Genomic DNA, 18,599 nt, shown 5'->3' with positions numbered 1-18,599 from the left:
CCTGATTTTGACCTTCTGACCCTCGGAGCATCCCTAAAGATGAAGTACATCTCTCAACGAGTGTTGCAGCCTTTGAGCAAGGCACTTGTCTTAATTCTAATTACACTATGAGTTATGTTAAAGGTATGCTGTGTCCATCTTGAGGAAATTTGGTGGATGTTTTATAAGTAATATTTCAAGAAAGTCTGAACAACAATCTCTGCATCATCTGTGGTAGGCCTAGACCCTAAAGGATCATTCATTATGACATTTTGAGTGAAATAAATGAAATTAACCTACGTCTGTCTATGTATTGTTTACATTTCTGACTAATAAATTATTCAAAATGCATAAACTGTGAATGCCATTGGTAGCCTAGGAACAACTGTGACTGCACTGTTTACAAATGTTCAGGATTTAGATAATCTTGTTAGACTGGTGGGGTCGTCTCTAGGAAGTAGGAATTACTAGTAGCTCTGAAGCGTCTACAAGCTGCTTAATGACCTCGCCAGCCGGCCAGATACATTATGGCTTATTTCTCTTGAACAACACCATCACTCACCTAAACAACTGTCAGTTTCATTGGAGTGGAAAATTGTTTAAGCGCAAATATTATAAAACATCTGATAGTTTGACGTTTATGGCCAAATAATTGGAAAATCAACAATTCCATATCAGACAGAGTGGTCTACTCAAGCGTTGAGATCAGCTGATCATCGACGTTCTAGAACAACATCAATAGAAAAACAAGGAAGTGAGGGTAAAAAAGCCAAACAGCTTCACAACAATAAGTTTTGTGTTTCTGTTTTACATGTTTTAATCCAGGACAAAAAAAGTTATCGGTTTACTTTGTCGCGTTTTCTTTGTGTCATGAATATGTATTTAATTTTATGTAATAAAATGCCGAAAGTGACATGTTTCAGGTCATACGACGTGATGACGTTTTTGTGAGGAATGTGTGTGATTTGTGGGTTATATTGAGGGGGAGCTACCATTCGTGGCCACCTCCCCGGGTATAAAACCAGCATCCCTAGCGTTTGTCATCCTCTTTCTGTTACCTGGCTAGGGGCAGCTGTGTGGCCGTGTGAATTAGTAACACCGGTAAGTGCGATGCTATCTTTTAATTGGAACGTGATTGGAATTGTTTAGCTTTTAGCGGTTGGCGTCTTGTTGTCCCGAGTGACTTTTGGGAAACTCTGTGAAATGTAATGTGCTTTGTCTTCTCAACTTGTGGACCGCTGTTATGCAATTGTTTAAATTAACCTGTGGCTTTGAATGGACGTGATTTTGTTCCGCCTCCCGTAATGGTTGTCTCAAAGTTTTTTAACAACGGGAACAATGGGAGATTTATATGAGTTTGATTTAGGAACTTATGTGTTATAACATTTGTGGCAAAACTGCTAAAATGGGGGAGGGGAGACAGTGGGAAATGGAACAAAGGGTTTTTTGGAAGCGATGAACAAGAGGATGGTTAACTGGAATGTCTTTACTATCAACTCTTGAACAACTGCATGCAGTCATACGTGACAAGTGTCAAGTCCGGTATGCGGTGTGAATATTTGGGAATCTTTTTGTAACTTAACACGACGTGGCGAATGAAGTAACACGTGTCTCGACTGGCCTGTCGCCGACTGAGGCCTAGTTGTCCGCTAGCGACCACTTGTTAGTGATTCACCCCTCCCTCCCCTGAAAAGAGTGCATTTACCCAACGACTTCTTTTCCCATTTTATGCTTTAAAACGTGCTAATGGCTTTGATGTGTTATATACATTTTTACTTAAACTTAACTGAACCGGGCAATTGCTGTGACATGGCTGCTAACGCAATGTTGCCTGGTTATTTATTTACTTTTACGAAAGCTAATGTGCGTCGAGCTGTAAATGAAACTCAATGGGTATTCCCTTTTTTATTTTACAGAAACTTAAGCAACAATGGGAAAGGAAAAGCTTCACATTAACATCGTGGTCATTGGCCATGTCGACTCCGGCAAGTCCACCACCACCGGTCACTTGATCTACAAGTGTGGAGGCATTGACAAAAGAACCATCGAGAAGTTCGAGAAGGAAGCCGCTGAGGTAAGCGCTCTTTATTTTTCTATTGCTGTGACAAAGTTTGCAACTCTTATTTTAAAGATGGCGGCGCCAGCATGCCTTTTCTGTACCCACTAGCAGTAGCCCGGCCGGCACAAGGGTGTGGGTATCGAGTACGCGCAAGTGGGGTGGGGCTTGCGCGAGCAGCGCGTTAACGACGGCGCACTTTGTTCAGTGGAGCCCCAGGCCTCAAGCCTGTCTTGATATGATTCACTTTAAACACGTTTCAACACAATTATATAATTGGCGCTTGATTTAAAAATGTACCCATTTTAGCATTTATGCAATTGACCAGGATTTTTTTTAGGATCTCTCAGATATAACCACCAGTTTCTCTAACTTACTATTTATATGTAGGCTGTGAGTAAATTCTGGATGGAAAAAAGTCATTGTAATTCAGGACATTAAAGAATCAGCTGGTCAAAATAACTATGCAAACTTTGCCATCCAGCTAGTTGTATTGCAAGATGTTGGTGCTGGTGTAAGCATAATCGGTAGTGCATTAAGTATTTTACATTGGAATTAAACTGTCATGACAGCCATACTGGTAGTGTGGAGAACCCATTTGAGTGTATATTGACTGTATTGGCTCGATATATTTTCAAATGAGTCATGTCTAGGCCCCAATGCCACTTTTTACACAATACATTGTAGTTTTATTGTTCTGATGCAATGCTTTTGATCAGCCTAGATACTAATGAAAGTTGTTTACTTGCCACTACAGATGGGCAAGGGCTCCTTCAAATATGCCTGGGTGTTGGACAAGCTGAAGGCAGAGCGTGAGCGTGGTATCACCATCGACATTGCTCTGTGGAAGTTCGAGACAGCCAGGTACTACGTCACCATCATCGATGCCCCAGGACACAGAGACTTCATCAAGAACATGATCACTGGTACCTCTCAGGTGAATACAAACCCTTACTTCAACCTGTTTTAGCTTATATATATATATCTTAATTTCTAGATGAGGAGTAGGGAGTTGATGCACGTTGCTTTGGTGTCATCGAGTTTCTTTTAGTGTTATGAGCTGTGCTTTCAGATGAGCACTCTTTTATTGACCAAAAACAAACATTTCTTATATACATTTTCTTTCTTAAGGCTGACTGTGCTGTGCTGATCGTTGCTGGTGGTGTGGGTGAATTTGAGGCCGGTATCTCAAAGAACGGTCAGACCCGCGAGCACGCCCTGCTGGCGTTCACCCTGGGAGTGAAGCAGCTTATTGTCGGAGTCAACAAAATGGACTCTACTGAGCCCCCTTACAGCCAGAAGCGTTTTGAGGAAATCACCAAGGAAGTGAGCACCTACATCAAGAAGATCGGCTACAACCCTCTCACCGTGGCCTTCGTACCAATTTCTGGCTGGCATGGAGACAACATGCTTGAGGCCAGTGAGAAGGTGAGATTTTAAAGACTAGGTTTAAATGGTCTTTAAAGGAAGTTACACTTTTTTTTAAAGGAATAAACTAAGCCAAATCTCTTGTGCAACAGATGGCTTGGTTCAAGGGCTGGAAGGTTGAGCGCAAGGAAGGCAATGCCAACGGAGTCACCCTGCTAGAGGCCCTGGATGCCATCCTTCCACCCAGCCGCCCCACTGAGAAGCCCCTCCGTCTGCCCCTGCAGGATGTTTACAAGATTGGTGGTAAGGGTCTTCTGTTTTGTAATTGAGTATTTTGAGCTAAAGTAAGATGTTGACTGTACTACATCACTCAATCTGAGTACTATGTCTAGTGTAACACTAACATTTAAAAGTTACATAAATTAAATGGTTGTGTCATCAGGTATTGGAACTGTACCTGTGGGCCGTGTGGAGACTGGCATCCTGAAGGCCGGGATGGTCGTCACCTTTGCCCCTGCCAATGTGACCACTGAGGTCAAGTCTGTGGAGATGCATCACGAGACACTGGTCGAGGCCACTCCTGGTGACAATGTCGGCTTCAATGTTAAGAACGTGTCCGTTAAGGAGATCCGTCGTGGCAACGTGGCTGGAGACAGCAAGAATGACCCTCCCATGCAGGCTGGCACCTTCACTGCCCAGGTTGGTGGCAAGCTGCATTTAAAATGGGTGTTAAAAGTGGATGAATGATAGTCTAATTACCAGAATATAGTGTCAGTTTTCATACTACTTTGTCATTACTTTCAACTTCTACTAAATACATTTTCTGTTGACTGCAGAGCTATAGAAATATACCAAGTTACTGAACACTATATAGCAATAATTGATAACTGAATATAGAGCTTTAACTTCCACTTCCACTTGCCTTGCCTCACCTCTAACGAGTGACTGAAATGTACATAATCTAACCACTTGGAATTTATTTCCACAGGTCATTATCCTGAACCATCCTGGCCAGATCTCTCAGGGTTACGCCCCTGTGCTCGATTGCCACACTGCACACATTGCCTGCAAGTTCAGCGAGCTCAAGGAGAAGATCGACCGTCGTTCCGGAAAGAAGCTTGAGGACAACCCAAAGGCCCTGAAATCTGGTGACGCCGCCATTGTTGAGATGATCCCTGGCAAGCCCATGTGCGTGGAGAGCTTCTCGGAGTACCCTCCCCTTGGTAAGTTATTGCATACACCAACTGTTAAAAGCAGTAGCAAGACTTTAACTTTGTGGGAAATCAGTTCTGTGGCAGCTGCAGTAAAATGCCTAAAGCTTAGTCCTAGTCTCTCCCTATTCTAACTTTCCCCTGTCTTCCTCAGGACGTTTTGCCGTGCGTGACATGAGGCAGACGGTGGCTGTCGGTGTCATCAAGGCTGTGGACAAGAAGCTTGCTTCTGGTGGCAAGGTGACCAAGTCTGCACAGAAGGTCACTTCTACTAAAAAGTGAATTCTGCTCCTGTCAGCTGCCCCTCGGGTTGGAGGTTCTGCAGTTTACCAACCTGCCGACGATTCCAAGAAAAAGAACCCGAGCTCTTTATTAAAGGACTGGTTAATGCTGATTAAAAATCATCGCAAAAGTTTTCGCAGGAAAGGAACACAACTTGGATAGAATTACAACATTGTGGCATCGTCATCTTCACCTGAATCAACAGATGACCGTGCCTCCTTTTCAGTTAAAAGTTTAAGTTACAGCAAATGGTTTTGAACTGTTCTTGATGTTGATGCCACAAATCTGAAAATTGGAAAGAAAAGCTGCTGGTGTAACTAATAAAAGTATTTGAAAAATAATTCTGACCTACCTCTTTATCCATATGCTTTTAGGTGAGGTTTTCTGTCTCAGACTAGCCTTGGTTTGGCCACCCTAACTTGCAGCTGTTTTTAACCAATGTTATCCGTGACAGTGAAGTGTTCCTTAACGTCCAATCGCCTTGGTGGGTGCACACTTTGCCAGCCAATAGCACCCGTATTCTAGTCTGACAGCAGAGCTCCAGAATTCCCAGACCTCCCTCTGCTTTCTATAAAAACTCATCCCAGATCATATTCTGTCTTTTTTCCTCCGGTCTAAGGGACAATCCGTTAACTGTCTGGGCACAGGTCAGTAAAATATGGGCTTTTATAATTTGGCTAAACATGTGTTTTTTTTTTTAAATGTGCCTTGTTGACCTTGTTATTGAAAGACTGAGATTTTCATGAGATGGGCTCTTGTGGATTATGCATGGGATGTGCTCTTGTGGATTATGCTACTGCTGGTATAAACTATGGATTTTAAAGCTACATCAGTGACTAGTTTAAAGGTTGTGCCTTGCCATATTCATAATACAAGCATGTTATGTGCTATATGCTTCAAGCTGAATAACGATTGCTTGCATGCTAGTCAACGGGCTATCTAAGCCATTATATTCCATAAAATAAAACTAGTCTTCTCATTTTAAGATGAGTAATGCTATGTATTGGAAGCAAATTTGGAGTAATGAATGGTATTGCGTCAGTCAAACGAGCCATTTTCGCCTCTGCTCAATATAGACGCTTCGAGTTGCATGCACGCGCATTCACCCGGCTGCTCGGTCACCGAGCGCGTGTCTGCTGCAGACAACATGGCGGCGCTGCATCACCGACTCAACATGGACGCCGGTACCGAGCACATGGTGCATGAGTCACCAGTTCCCCCTCCCGCATGACTAACAACATCGAATATGATATAATTAAGCGTGTCTGGGCTATAACGTCATTAAAAGCTGGACCATAAAGACTGCGAGATGACTATTCACTCAAGTGTTTTCTTTCCAGTAAGTCAAAATGGGGAAGGAAAAGGTCCACATTAACATCGTGGTCATTGGCCATGTCGACTCTGGCAAATCCACCACCACTGGTCACTTGATCTACAAGTGCGGAGGCATTGACAAGAGAACCATTGAGAAGTTCGAGAAGGAAGCCTCTGAGGTTTGTTTGGATGGGCCATCTAGCCATGGCCATTATTCCAGGTGTAATTAAACAAATGGAATGTTAAACATATTTACCGTATTGTATAATTAATATTGTGCCATATGATAGGAGTATTGTGAGTAACGGGCGTGGTGAAGAGAGGCTGTGTCATTGCCTTGATAGGTGTGCCACCCAGTGGACAAAGCATGCTCTGACACTTAAATGGCCCAAACTTAAATACACGGCCATGTATTTAGACATAATTTAAATTTACTATAAAAATTATTGTACATTGTATTAAGTAGTCAAACCTCGAAATTTACCGTTACTTTACTAGGAATGCAAATCAAATGCAATCAATGTCACAATTAAATTAGACCACAATTAACCAAGTAAGTGCAGATACATTATTAAAGGAAGATGGCCAGACACTTGTAAAATACATTAGCCTTAAAATACATTATGATTAAACAATGGGTAAAGCCTAATATCAGGCCAGACTGCCAGACTGAGTTATTTGATTCCTAAAGTTTAAACAAACTTCATATGGAAAATATTTCATAAGTCCTTGGTAATCGTTTCTAAAGGTTTAAAACTGTATAACACACCAAAATAAATTGTGTATTTTGTGTTAATTAAATTCAATTGTAAGTAAATGTAATGTTCCCTTATATAGACCGATTCACAGAGGGGTGCCCTGGGCGCGGCCATTACTGAGGGGTAATCCATGGAGCAGGTGCTCCGTAGGCCAGGTGTAGCTAATCAGTGCTGCTGCACTCAATGGTACACCTCAGTAATGGCCGCACCCAGGAAACCCTCTGTGAATCGGTCTATAGGCCCTCCTAATGTTTCTTACCTCACCTGCAGAACCATTTCCACTCTATCTCTTTTATGAAAGATGTAGGCTAGTGACAGTGTATGAATATCATCTGTTGTTGCACAAATCAAAAGAATAAAGAACTATATACTGTGATGTATCAAAACCACACATTTTATTAATTTCTATATACTGAAGTCTGAACATTAATGACATGATGTGTTAGATACAACAGGACAAAACAGGACTACGTATCTGAATTCAGTGAGGAAAAATACATAGACTGAGTCCTGGATACTGTACATGCTAGGCAACCTTGCCAAGCATGTTCAAGATTAGGCACTTAGGCACATAATGGCTATAATTAATATTTCTGTTTCTTTTGGGGGGGGGGGGGGGGGCGGGCTGTTCATGATGGTTCATTAATAATAAAGCTTCCAATTTGATTGCTTTTCCTGCTTTCCCACATTTTATGTCCTTGGTATTGTGATCAACGTTCTATAGATGGGCAAGGGCTCCTTCAAATATGCCTGGGTGTTGGACAAGCTGAAGGCAGAGCGTGAGCGTGGTATCACCATCGACATTGCTCTGTGGAAGTTTGAGACAGCCAGGTACTACGTCACCATCATCGATGCCCCAGGACACAGAGACTTCATCAAGAACATGATCACTGGTACCTCTCAGGTGAACACTTTATTTCAACCTGCTGAAATACATTAACACGATATTGTACCAAATTATTTTGTTTCTTAAATTGGACAAAATTACAAGTAGCATGTAGTAAGGAATGATGCATGGTACAGAGTACAGATCATAGCTACACCATTATTTACATGGACAATTGAGTTTCCATTCAGTATAATAAGCTGTCCTAGCGAGTCAATAATTGGCTTGAATCTACCAAGATTCTCACAAAGTTCCTACTAATTTCTTCCTATTAAGGCTGACTGCGCTGTGTTGATCGTCGCTGGCGGTGTAGGTGAGTTTGAGGCCGGTATCTCAAAGAATGGTCAGACTCGGGAGCACGCCCTGTTGGCTTACACCCTTGGAGTGAAGCAACTTATTGTTGGTGTCAACAAAATGGACTCCACTGAGCCCCCTTACAGCCAGAAGCGTTTTGAGGAGATCACCAAGGAAGTGAGCACCTACATCAAGAAGATTGGCTACAACCCTCTCACCGTGGCCTTTGTGCCAATCTCTGGCTGGCATGGAGACAACATGCTGGAACCTAGCGTCCATGTGAGTAACACTGTGGGTGGAGTTTGACCTTTCATCTGAGAGGGGGGGCACAAAAAGGAAGATGTAATGTGTTAGCAGGCCTTTTGATAACCAAGGATGCAACTTTTAACTTTGAACACAGATCAACATATACTGTACATGACTAATCCTTACATTTACTAATGATTAGCAGAAGATTTATGTTGGTTTTCAAATTATAACAAAACATTTAAGTTTGCATTAGTGAAAGTTAATTATTTATGATTTGTTAAAGTTACTCTTACAGACTGAACAAACTCTGCACATGTATTAAATTGTAAATTCATCTGCTAAGGTGTAATATTTCAGGTCATCATTATGCTCCATATTAGCCTAAACCTTAATTGAGCAAATGAAAAGAGTGGGAAGGTGTCCCAGATGAATATTGTGACATAAAAAGGAAAGGTTGCAATTTTATCACCTCTTCCTCTGTGACAAAATCAATCACATATTGATTAATTTGCTGCAGAGACATGCCATGTCTCTGCGGGGTGTATCAGTAGGAATATATGTGTGTAGTAGTGTGATGGCTCAACATTGCCGTTATGACGTCACATCAGACATTATATTTCTCTCACCTTCACTAATCACCTCACCCTCTCTGTCTATTGTATTCCCCCTTAAATCCAGATGACCTGGTTCAAGGGGTGGAAAATTGAACGTAAGGAGGGCAAGGAGGTTAAGGATACCTGTGGAGTGACGCTGCTGGAGGCTCTGGACTCCATCCTACCCCCTTCCCGACCCACCGATAAGCCCCTGCGCCTGCCCCTGCAGGACGTCTACAAAATTGGCGGTAATGATACTTGATTTGAAGATTTGTATGTTACGTGGTCAATACTTAATTTATTTTGGTTTGAATCAATTATGCACAAAATATGCCATGGATTTCCAGTTGTAGATAGTTTATTTTTTATAAAAATGTGATTCAATTTAATTTAGCCTCATTACCTCTCTCTCAGTTGTGGCTGGGCAGTCTAGTTCAAGTGTGAAACTTAAATATGGCATAATCATGGACTAAGATCTTTCCATAATGGCATCAGATGTAAGGCATTCTCTTGCTCTACTTCCACATCCATGTGCAGTGATGTGGTAGTGAACTGCTGTCTAGGCCGGGACCCACATGATGTAGTCATTCTCCTTAGCCTCCTATGTGCTGTGTCCTTCACATTTGCCCTATGGACTTTCATCTCCCTCAGGTATTGGAACTGTCCCTGTTGGCCGTGTGGAGACTGGCATCCTGAAGGCTGGTATGGTCGTCACCTTTGCCCCTGCCAATGTGACCACTGAGGTAAAGTCTGTGGAGATGCACCACGAGACGCTGGTCGAGGCCACTCCTGGCGACAACGTTGGCTTCAATGTCAAGAACGTGTCCGTCAAGGAGATCCGTCGTGGCAACGTGGCTGGCGACAGCAAGAACGACCCACCCATTCAGGCTGACAACTTCACTGCCCAGGTGAATCCCAAGAATAGGAACATCTGTCTATAAATGCACCAAGTGTACTGTATGTACGTACGTCTGTAATCGACGTAACTAAAAAAAACGTTTCCCACCGACTTCACATTTGACACACACGTTCTACATCGCCATCTCTCCCTCCCTGCACAGGTCATCATCCTGAACCACCCTGGTCAGATCGCTCAGGGTTACGCCCCTGTGCTTGATTGTCACACCGCTCACATTGCCTGCAAGTTCAGTGAGCTCAAGGAGAAGATTGACCGTCGTTCCGGAAAAAAGCTTGAGGACAACCCCAAGGCCCTGAAGTCCGGTGATGCTGCTATCATCATCATGGTGCCAGGAAAGCCCATGTGTGTGGAGAGCTTTGCCCAGTACCCTCCCCTGGGTGAGTTCATTACATAACTGTCCATTTGCAGAATACCCTTCCCTGGGTGAGTACATTTACATAACTGTATCTTAGAGCCCACTTGATTCTGTTAAGTATGAAACCCACAGTAACATGGTTAGGGTATTATGGACCCTTTCAGGTCCATATTACTGAATTAAACCAAGACTGAGGATTTAACAATGTATCTATATCCTGTGCCACTCCTCCTCCTGCTCCAGGTCGTTTTGCTGTACGTGACATGAGGCAGACCGTGGCGGTCGGTGTCATCAAGGCTGTGGACAAGAAGCTTCCATCCGGTGGTAAGGTGACCAAGTCGGCACAGAAGGTCGCGAAGACTGCCAAATGAATTCCCGTGCAGGACGTCCAATTTACAGACATGGCTCCGCCGCAGCAGTGGCAGGCGGTGCCTCATCTTCCTCCTCCTCCTCCTCTTCATCCACCCTCCTCCCTCCACTCGCCACGGCCATCTCTGAGGCACAGCTCTCTACTTAAGGACTGGCTTATGCTGATCAAAACCCACCGCAAAAGTTTCCGCAGGAAAGGAGGGCATGTGTTTTAACCAACAGTCTGCTTTCGGAAAATCATGATTATGTTGATGATGATAATTATGATAATTATGTCCAAACCAAAAGATAAATAAATTATTGAATCATTCATTGCCAAATCAAGAAGTTGTTAAGGCTTGTGTTTTGCTCAATTCAGGACATTCGGATACCTTTTATACTTTCCTTTATAACCAATACTTTAGTGAAACAGCACAATCGTAAAATGTCCCATCACTCTAAAGCACTAAAGCACTTTCACTCCTATGAATAATCACTCACACTGAGGAAATAAAGGGTTAGGTTCACATAAAATAATTTTAATAGTAGAAACGTGTTGAGGTGGAAAGTATGTCATCAATCATGCATAGCACTCCTACGCATTAATCAGGTTTTATTGTGCTTGTGTTTGACAGTGAAGTTAAGTATTGACAGCCAACTGGCCTCTCAACATTTTTTGTTTTTTGTTTTCCTTTTTGGATTTACATATGGGAGGGGGGGGGGGGGGGGTTATGTGCAGTAATACATTGGATTTATAATCTATAATATTTTTTGCTCTTTGGGTGCAAACATAATCTTTTACTTCATTCATTGTTCACTAAGTGTTGATGATGGTCTGAGCACCTAAACCCTGCCTCTTGTTTGTCAGTGTTCAAGCTCTTGTTATATTATAGACTATCATGCTGGCCTCTCGCACCTGTCTTCAGTTCAGTTTAGATCACAAATCTTTCAATCTTTTTGAAAGAAAGAAAAAGATATTTAACTAATGTGTCCATTGGAACCGTGCCAAACAATGCAGTCAAAAGTTCATGGGGTCCAATGTAACATTTATATGAAAGTAATAGCAATATTTTGGATCGAAACTTGAATAGTTTTGGACAGTTCCAGAAATTATAACAAAGGACCTGGTCATGACTACATTTAAGGCAGGGTGGATCTAAACCAGGGAACGTAGCCAACTTGGTTCTGGATAGATGAAGCCTCTCTTATTTTAATTAACAGCATGGACAATTTGGCTACATACTGTAGCCTTCATCAGCAATGAAAATGGAAGCAGGTTGCAGAATACGGCAGGTGCCATAATTATAGAATAGAATAATTGAAACATAAGAAAAACATACATAAATAAAACTGGTCATAATATAGTCGGAATATAGTCGGAATAGGTAAGGTAACAGTCAAAGAAAAGACCAACAAAAAAATGCAATAAAGATACAATAACCTAAAATAGAAAACTCCTGTAGATGGCAGTGTTGACATATGAACAACAAAAGTTACAACAAGTGCATTCTTCTTGTTAGTACAGCACATAATTTGATAATAAATGTCATTATCAAAGCTGTGCTGCGAATCTGGTTCATAGCTCCAGTGCAGCTATCACGATGTGTTGTGAGCTTGTAGATCTGGAAAGAATAATTAGCTTTGTATTTACGTTAAACTGTTCTTGAATTTGCTGGGAACCCCTGGTCCTGGAACCTCCCTCACGCACTGCTGTATGTCCCCAGACCCCCCTTTAGAAGCACTGGTGTAGAATAGATAACATGTTGACTACCCTCTAATACACATGGTCAGTGATTGGTCACCACTCACCAGCCACTTCTTTTGACCAGGTGCATACAATTTATTTTATTTTTGTGGGCTCGAGTAGCAAGTTATTCCAATTTCCCAAGGCCGTTTGCCCTCTGGGCTGTGACATCACGTGGATCAACCAATAGGAAGACAGATGGGGTGGGGGCTGTGATGTTTGCGAGTCAATACATCATCAGTAGAGAGCTACTCGAGCCCACACTGTTTCTTCAGGAACAGTATTTTCTTTTTTTTTTTAGATTTTTTTTTTTGCGGCTTACGCCTTTTATTCGTTTTTGAAGGGACAGACAGTAGGCTGACAGGAAACGGGAGAGAGATGGGGGAAGACATGCAGTAAAGGCCGTGTCGGGCTCGGGAGTCGAACCCGCGGCACACTGCGACTGGATTACCAGTCGGGTGCCCAGACGGTTACGCCACCGCCTGGGCCGGAACAGTATTTTCTAGTTATGACTTGCGCAAGCCGGGGGGTGGGGGGGGGGCGTGACCGTGAACCGACTCATTGCAAGACGTGAGCGATTCGATTTACGCTCACGGCAATGAATCAGGGACAAATTAGCCATTGGGCCAGTGGGGCCGTGGCTCAGGGGCCCTTTGGGGAAATTGGACGGTGAGGTACTAGGTTTGACGCCCTGAAAAGGGCTTCTGGGGCCCTTCATTGGCTGTTGATTTTGTTAAATTTATGTTAAAAAGATGACAAAAACACGAAAATGTCTGCTATGGGGGGCGTGCAAATATTACCGGCCCAGGGGCCCTCATGGGAGTTAATCCTTCCCTGCAATGAATCGGCTCTTATGAACGAGTCGCTCGTGACCGACAAATCACTAGTGCAAGTAATGATTTTCATCAGGTGCTACGATGCGTATGTCCCTTAGCAGCATATGAGCATATGACGTGATGAAGATATGTACCAATGCCAGGGTAATAACAGGCATAAGTAATCATTACGTCATATGCTGGCACGGGACATACGAAAGCAGACCGTGTAGTTATGTTTTCCGTCATGCTACGAAGCGTATGTCCCACATTATACCACTAATCAACTCAGAAATTACATATACATACATATAGACATAGACATATGAGCATATGACGTGATGAATATATGTACCAATGCCAGGGTATAATTGGTTATCGATGGTGACGTAACGATGACATGTTTTAGTGTCGGGTGGACAAAAGGTAATGCCCCTATACATGTATGTAATCTGACACCACAGGCATAAGTAATCATTATCATACTTCAAATAGCTAAACCTAATAATTCAATATTGCAAACGTTCTTTCACAGAGAGGCTGAGATTTGAAAGTTTGTAGCGGTCTACAGTACTTACTACTACTTGTGTGCAACAAGCAAGTAGGCACTCGACAGAGTGCGCTTATTATTATATTTAGCCTATATATTTAGCCTATATATTTAGCCTATATATTATTTATACTGTGATCGACTGGGGCTTTCTTCCAGCTAGAAAGCTGCTTTTCATTGGCCCAAAGAACCTTGATGAGGTACATAAGGTACATAAGGTGGTCCCTTATTGGCCAAGCGCTCCCACCAACATGTGATTGGTCATTGGTTAGCCGATTTGCTCGTTTACGTTTGACGCACATTTTCCCTTCAATGTCAATGGCGTTTTGATGTTTAAATTATGTCATATTTAGCGGAATCCTGACGTAATTTATCCGTTCATTGTCAGTGGCAAATATTGAGACGTGTGGGGACAAGATGTAGCGGACATTTGACCTGAATTCCCCTTTCATTGTCAATGGCAAATCTTGAGACGTGTGGGGACAAGTTGTTTATAGAAGGCGCTAGCTCCCCGTAAAAAAGCTGGTGTAGAATGATGTCCCATCTAGAACTCTCCTCTTCCAAGATGTTTTTCCATTTTCCTTGCCATGATTCTCTCTCAAGCAGTGTGAGTGTGTGACCATGGTATCCACTGTCTGAAAGTAGAGTCTCTCTACATGTTGGTGAATGGTGATCCCCTGTTTTCTCCCTTTGCCTGATGGTTGATTCCTTCTGCTCTCTCTCTCTCCAGGTCTTTGATCTTCTGTTCTGATCTGCGGAGAGGTCTGTCCTATATATTCCCCATTTCATTCCCCATTTCATCTCTTCCTTGAAAGCCTTTTCATTGTCCCAAATAACCTGTTTTTGTCATTATTCATTCCTGATGAGACAGAGGAGGAGGTCTTGGGAGGTGCTGAACTGCTGGGTAAGTTCAGAGTGTTCTATGGCTGTTCACATCTGTCTCTCAGAGCCGTATACACACAGAATAACTCTCCCTACTTCCTTCATAGGTGTTACCGATGATACTTATATAAGGCTCTATTCCATTTAGTGTACAGTGGTTCTCAAACTTTTTAATTTCAAGGACCCCCCTAATGGACCCGTAAGTAGGCCCAAGTTCTTTCGAAAATGGCTGGTTCAGAAAAGGTTGAGAACCACTGGTCTAGACTCTAGAGATAGATTCAGCTTCAGACAATCTATGGATGTTGCCAGTGTTCCTGTCCAATCCACCACGAAAGGGAAGCTGCACACAAATCCTTTGTTTATTTACCAGCTGTGCAGCTGCTGGGTTGACCACATGAATCCCAGCGTCCCTGGCCTATTCTGGGGATGTCATAATAGGTAAACACTTTGTGCTCACAGTGCAAGGTATCAGCTTGTAGACTCTCTCTCTCTCTCTCTCTCTCTCTCTCTCTCTCTCTCTCTCTCTCTATATATATATATATATATATATATATATATATATATATAAAATATACTGTACTGTGCTCCTCCCTGGTGTGTGTGTGTGTGTGTGTGTGTGTGTGTGTGTGTGTGTGTGTGTGTGTGTGTGTGTGTGTGTGTGTGTGTGTGTGTGTGTGTGTGTGTGTGTGTGTGTGTGTGTGTGTGTGTGTGTGTGTGTCAGAGAAGGGATTGGTGTGTAGACTGTAAAGGGAGAGAAAAAGGAGGGGGACAAGTCTAGAACCCCATGGGGACCCCAGACATGGAAGTACATACTGTGTGTAGTGTTTAATTTGTTAAGAAAACAAAAGTGTGATATATATTTTTATTTTATATCACACTATATATTTTCTCAAGGCATTCTTTTTAGCTATACCTGTAGATGCTATTTAAAAAAGGCTATCACCCTAAAAAGACAAGAACAATAATGCATTGAAATTTGGAAAGACAAAAGTGTCTTTAAAGGATGCTTTCTGTTTTTTTAATTACATTATGTTTGGAAATTATTCTAATACATTTATTGGGAAAGATCAATGAACACACATTCTCAGTAGCTCAATACTGTTCATAGCTGCTACATGAAAATCAAGGTTAACTTGAACTTTAAATGTCTGCTACACAACATATTTTATGAGACAGTAGCATGGTAGCACCCTTGCAATGCATAACAATAATAACAATTAGACCAATTTCATCCCACAGGGGAAATCTGTTTTCAGCTTCAACCAGCTGAGTGCTGCCCACAGGAGTATAGACAGGCCTAAAAATTCATCTGTCAACAGGTCAAAGGGAGAGGAGGTGATCGCCCCCACCACCCTATTATTATTAATCTGATTATCCCCTTCCCATTTACTTCCTTCCCAACCTGTACATGCCATATATCTCATGCTTAGAGAAGTTTCATATGTTGTTATTGTTTTGTGATTGTTATTATTTTATATCAATTGTTGTCGCTGTTCTGGATTGTTGTTCATGTCATGATTGTATGGGACCTGAATGGAAACAAGACCGCAAGGTCTTTCTTCTGTGAGGTCCTTTTGGACCTTCAGTGGGGAGTGTTGGCTGGGAGGAGGAGTAGGACTAAGGCCCTATACATCCTCTCTGGGGGGGGGGGTTACTACCTGTCAGTGGGGAGTGTTGGCTGATGAATGAATATCAACATCCTAATACATCCTAATACTGGGGGGTCAAATTATGACAGGCAATTCCTGTTGTCAAAATATGACCCCCCCCCCCCCAGTCAAAAAACACTTTGTTTGAAATAGACACTCATGCTTTCCAAGGTGTGATTTGGGGTCCTAAGGATGAATACAAAATTAATATCAACATCTTAAAACCAAAATGTTGAATTGTGGGTTTGAGCTCACATGCCCTTTTGATGTAAATCAAAAGGGGGGGTAACTACCTGTCAGTGGGGAGTGTTGGCTGAGAGGAGGAGTAGGACTAAGGCCCTATACATCCTCTCTGGGGACGTGTACATTGTGCTGTTAGCATTTGTGTGTTGTCTAATAAAATATTAAATCAATCAATACATTCTGTGCATAGTTGTACCACTGTGTTGTTCACCCTAAAGAACATCTTTTCATGTGAAAAACAATGCAGAAAATGAGAGATTATCCAAAAGTACTGTAGCAGAAATCCAATAGCCCACTGTAAAATCACACTCGTCGTGACTCGTGACCCGTGTGAATTAAGTGAGGGGCATCGTACATCATCCATTAATTGTCAAGGGGAATTTAACTTTGTGTTGGACAAAAATAGCCGATTTGCTAGTCCACTGACGTAAATTCTCCATTCATTGTCAATGGGAATTTATTGTTTGTATAAGACAATCTACACTATAGCTGAATATAGGAGCGCCCCTCAGAAAACAGAGGTGAAGACAAAATAATGTTCAGGCAAACTCACGTGAAAGTAGATTAACCATTTATTGCAACAAATGGCATACAGTTAAACTTGGTGTTAAAGGCTTCTCTCTGGGAGATGTTCTCTGAATTTTGTCGAAGCAGCATGCTAAGCAAAATCAGGGAAGGTTTAGCCCCCCATGTATGAGAATACAAGAATAGGCACATTAGTTAATGAGATTAACTTGATTCATCAAGTTTCAACTTGAGTTGAACATACAAACTTTAGAGCTATGCACAGAGAATTTCAGTTCAACATTCAGTTTAAATGTTTGAGCGATTAACGTTGACTGACAGCTGATTACAGATGAGGCGACGAGGCGTGCAAACTCCCATGTCCCTGTATGAACTAACGCTGTGCTTCATAAAGATCACTGGGGGAAATCTGTAGGCTATTTGTGTCATATGCAAAACACCTGTTTGTGTATTCTGTAATTGTTGAAGATCAATCATGATATTTGCACGACAGAAATGGAGACAGTAGTAATTACTGTCTACAGTTTACACTATGCAGACTACACAAACTACTATATTACAGAGATTAAACTTTTTGCAATCACACAGATTTTTTTTTCAATTCTGTACTTTGCTGCTGTGGTTTATTTAAATTGTTGGCACTTTACTATGAAATCCTGCGTCTCACGTCCGTCACACCACCATATCGTCCGTCCATATGGTTGCCAATCCATCATGCCTTGTGATATCACGTGACATCATGGAGACCCATAGATCTCCATATATGGATCTGACCTTGTGACATCACGTGGCATCATGGAGACCCTTAACACATCCTTATGGTCACACCTCATGACATCACGCCTCGTGACGCGTCACGCCACCATATATGGCAATCTCCAAATATATCAAACTAGGGTTTCATGATTCTGAATCAATTGCAAGCATTAGTTTTGCACGAAAAACACTCCTTGGGCAAAAAACGTCCATAACCGTCTTCATAAAAATGAATAGTCTTGAATAAAAGTCTATTCTATTCTTGTCTATTCTATAAATGATTGACACATGATTGATTGATTTAAGTATTTATTTATTAACAGTTTACAGAATGGGTACATTTCACATGAACGCACAACTAAATACAAAGACTGTTACTGTGGATGACACACTGATAAAGCATTACACTTGTTTACAACAGGGTCCACCTTTTTCATTTAGAGACGCCTCAACCCCTTCTATATAAGAAAATCACACCTGTGTGAAATGAGGGGCGCTCTTGTCATCGTACATCAATTTATGTTAGCGGACATTTGACATTGCTACATAAGGTACATAAGGTGGTCCCTTATTGGCCAAGCGCTCCCACCAACATGTGATTGGTCATTGGTTAGCCGATTTGCTCGTTTACGTTTGACGCACATTTTCCCTTCAATGTCAATGGCGTTTTGATGTTTAAATTATGTCATATTTAGCGGAATCCTGACGTAATTTATCCGTTCATTGTCAGTGGCAAATATTGAGACGTGTGGGGACAAGATGTAGCGGACATTTGACCTGAATTCCCCTTTCATTGTCAATGGCAAATCTTGAGACGTGTGGG

At 42.1% G+C, this 18,599-nt stretch overlaps 2 protein-coding genes across 2 annotated transcripts; both read left to right on the top strand.

The window, feature by feature from the left end:
• The first annotated feature begins 993 nt into the window (after positions 1 to 993).
• Positions 994 to 5,237, top strand: LOC310873706 (elongation factor 1-alpha). Its single transcript, XM_083786255.1, has 8 exons — positions 994 to 1,080; positions 1,896 to 2,053; positions 2,793 to 2,972; positions 3,167 to 3,463; positions 3,556 to 3,706; positions 3,846 to 4,102; positions 4,392 to 4,626; positions 4,769 to 5,237. Exons 2-8 carry the CDS (start codon positions 1,910 to 1,912, stop codon positions 4,894 to 4,896), a joined length of 1,392 nt encoding a protein of 463 aa, XP_083642381.1. The 5' UTR covers positions 994 to 1,080; positions 1,896 to 1,909; the 3' UTR covers positions 4,897 to 5,237.
• A 166-nt stretch (positions 5,238 to 5,403) lies between these two features.
• LOC310873696 (elongation factor 1-alpha-like) lies at positions 5,404 to 10,960 on the top strand. Its single transcript, XM_083786245.1, has 8 exons — positions 5,404 to 5,543; positions 6,237 to 6,389; positions 7,693 to 7,872; positions 8,131 to 8,427; positions 9,076 to 9,238; positions 9,642 to 9,898; positions 10,052 to 10,286; positions 10,508 to 10,960. The coding sequence occupies exons 2-8, from the start codon at positions 6,246 to 6,248 to the stop codon at positions 10,633 to 10,635; spliced, it is 1,404 nt and encodes a 467-aa protein (XP_083642371.1). The 5' UTR covers positions 5,404 to 5,543; positions 6,237 to 6,245; the 3' UTR covers positions 10,636 to 10,960.
• Positions 10,961 to 18,599: the final 7,639 nt, after the last annotated feature.

The sequence above is a fragment of the Protomyctophum parallelum genome (assembly GCF_964188405.1).
Source record: "Protomyctophum parallelum genome assembly, chromosome: 1".
NCBI classification, from domain to species: domain Eukaryota; kingdom Metazoa; phylum Chordata; class Actinopteri; order Myctophiformes; family Myctophidae; genus Protomyctophum; species Protomyctophum parallelum.
This window is presented reverse-complemented; position numbering and strand designations above follow the sequence as displayed.

Coding starts and splice junctions, on each gene's coding strand:
- LOC310873706 (XM_083786255.1), top strand. CDS start 1,910: ATGGGAAAGGAAAAGCTTCACATTAACATCGTGGTCATTGGCCATGTC. Junction 2,054..2,792: donor TCGAGAAGGAAGCCGCTGAG/GTAAGCGCTCTT, acceptor TTGCCACTACAG/ATGGGCAAGGGCTCCTTCAA. Junction 4,103..4,391: donor CTGGCACCTTCACTGCCCAG/GTTGGTGGCAAG, acceptor TTATTTCCACAG/GTCATTATCCTGAACCATCC.
- LOC310873696 (XM_083786245.1), top strand. CDS start 6,246: ATGGGGAAGGAAAAGGTCCACATTAACATCGTGGTCATTGGCCATGTC. Junction 7,873..8,130: donor TGATCACTGGTACCTCTCAG/GTGAACACTTTA, acceptor CTTCCTATTAAG/GCTGACTGCGCTGTGTTGAT. Junction 10,287..10,507: donor TGCCCAGTACCCTCCCCTGG/GTGAGTTCATTA, acceptor CTCCTGCTCCAG/GTCGTTTTGCTGTACGTGAC.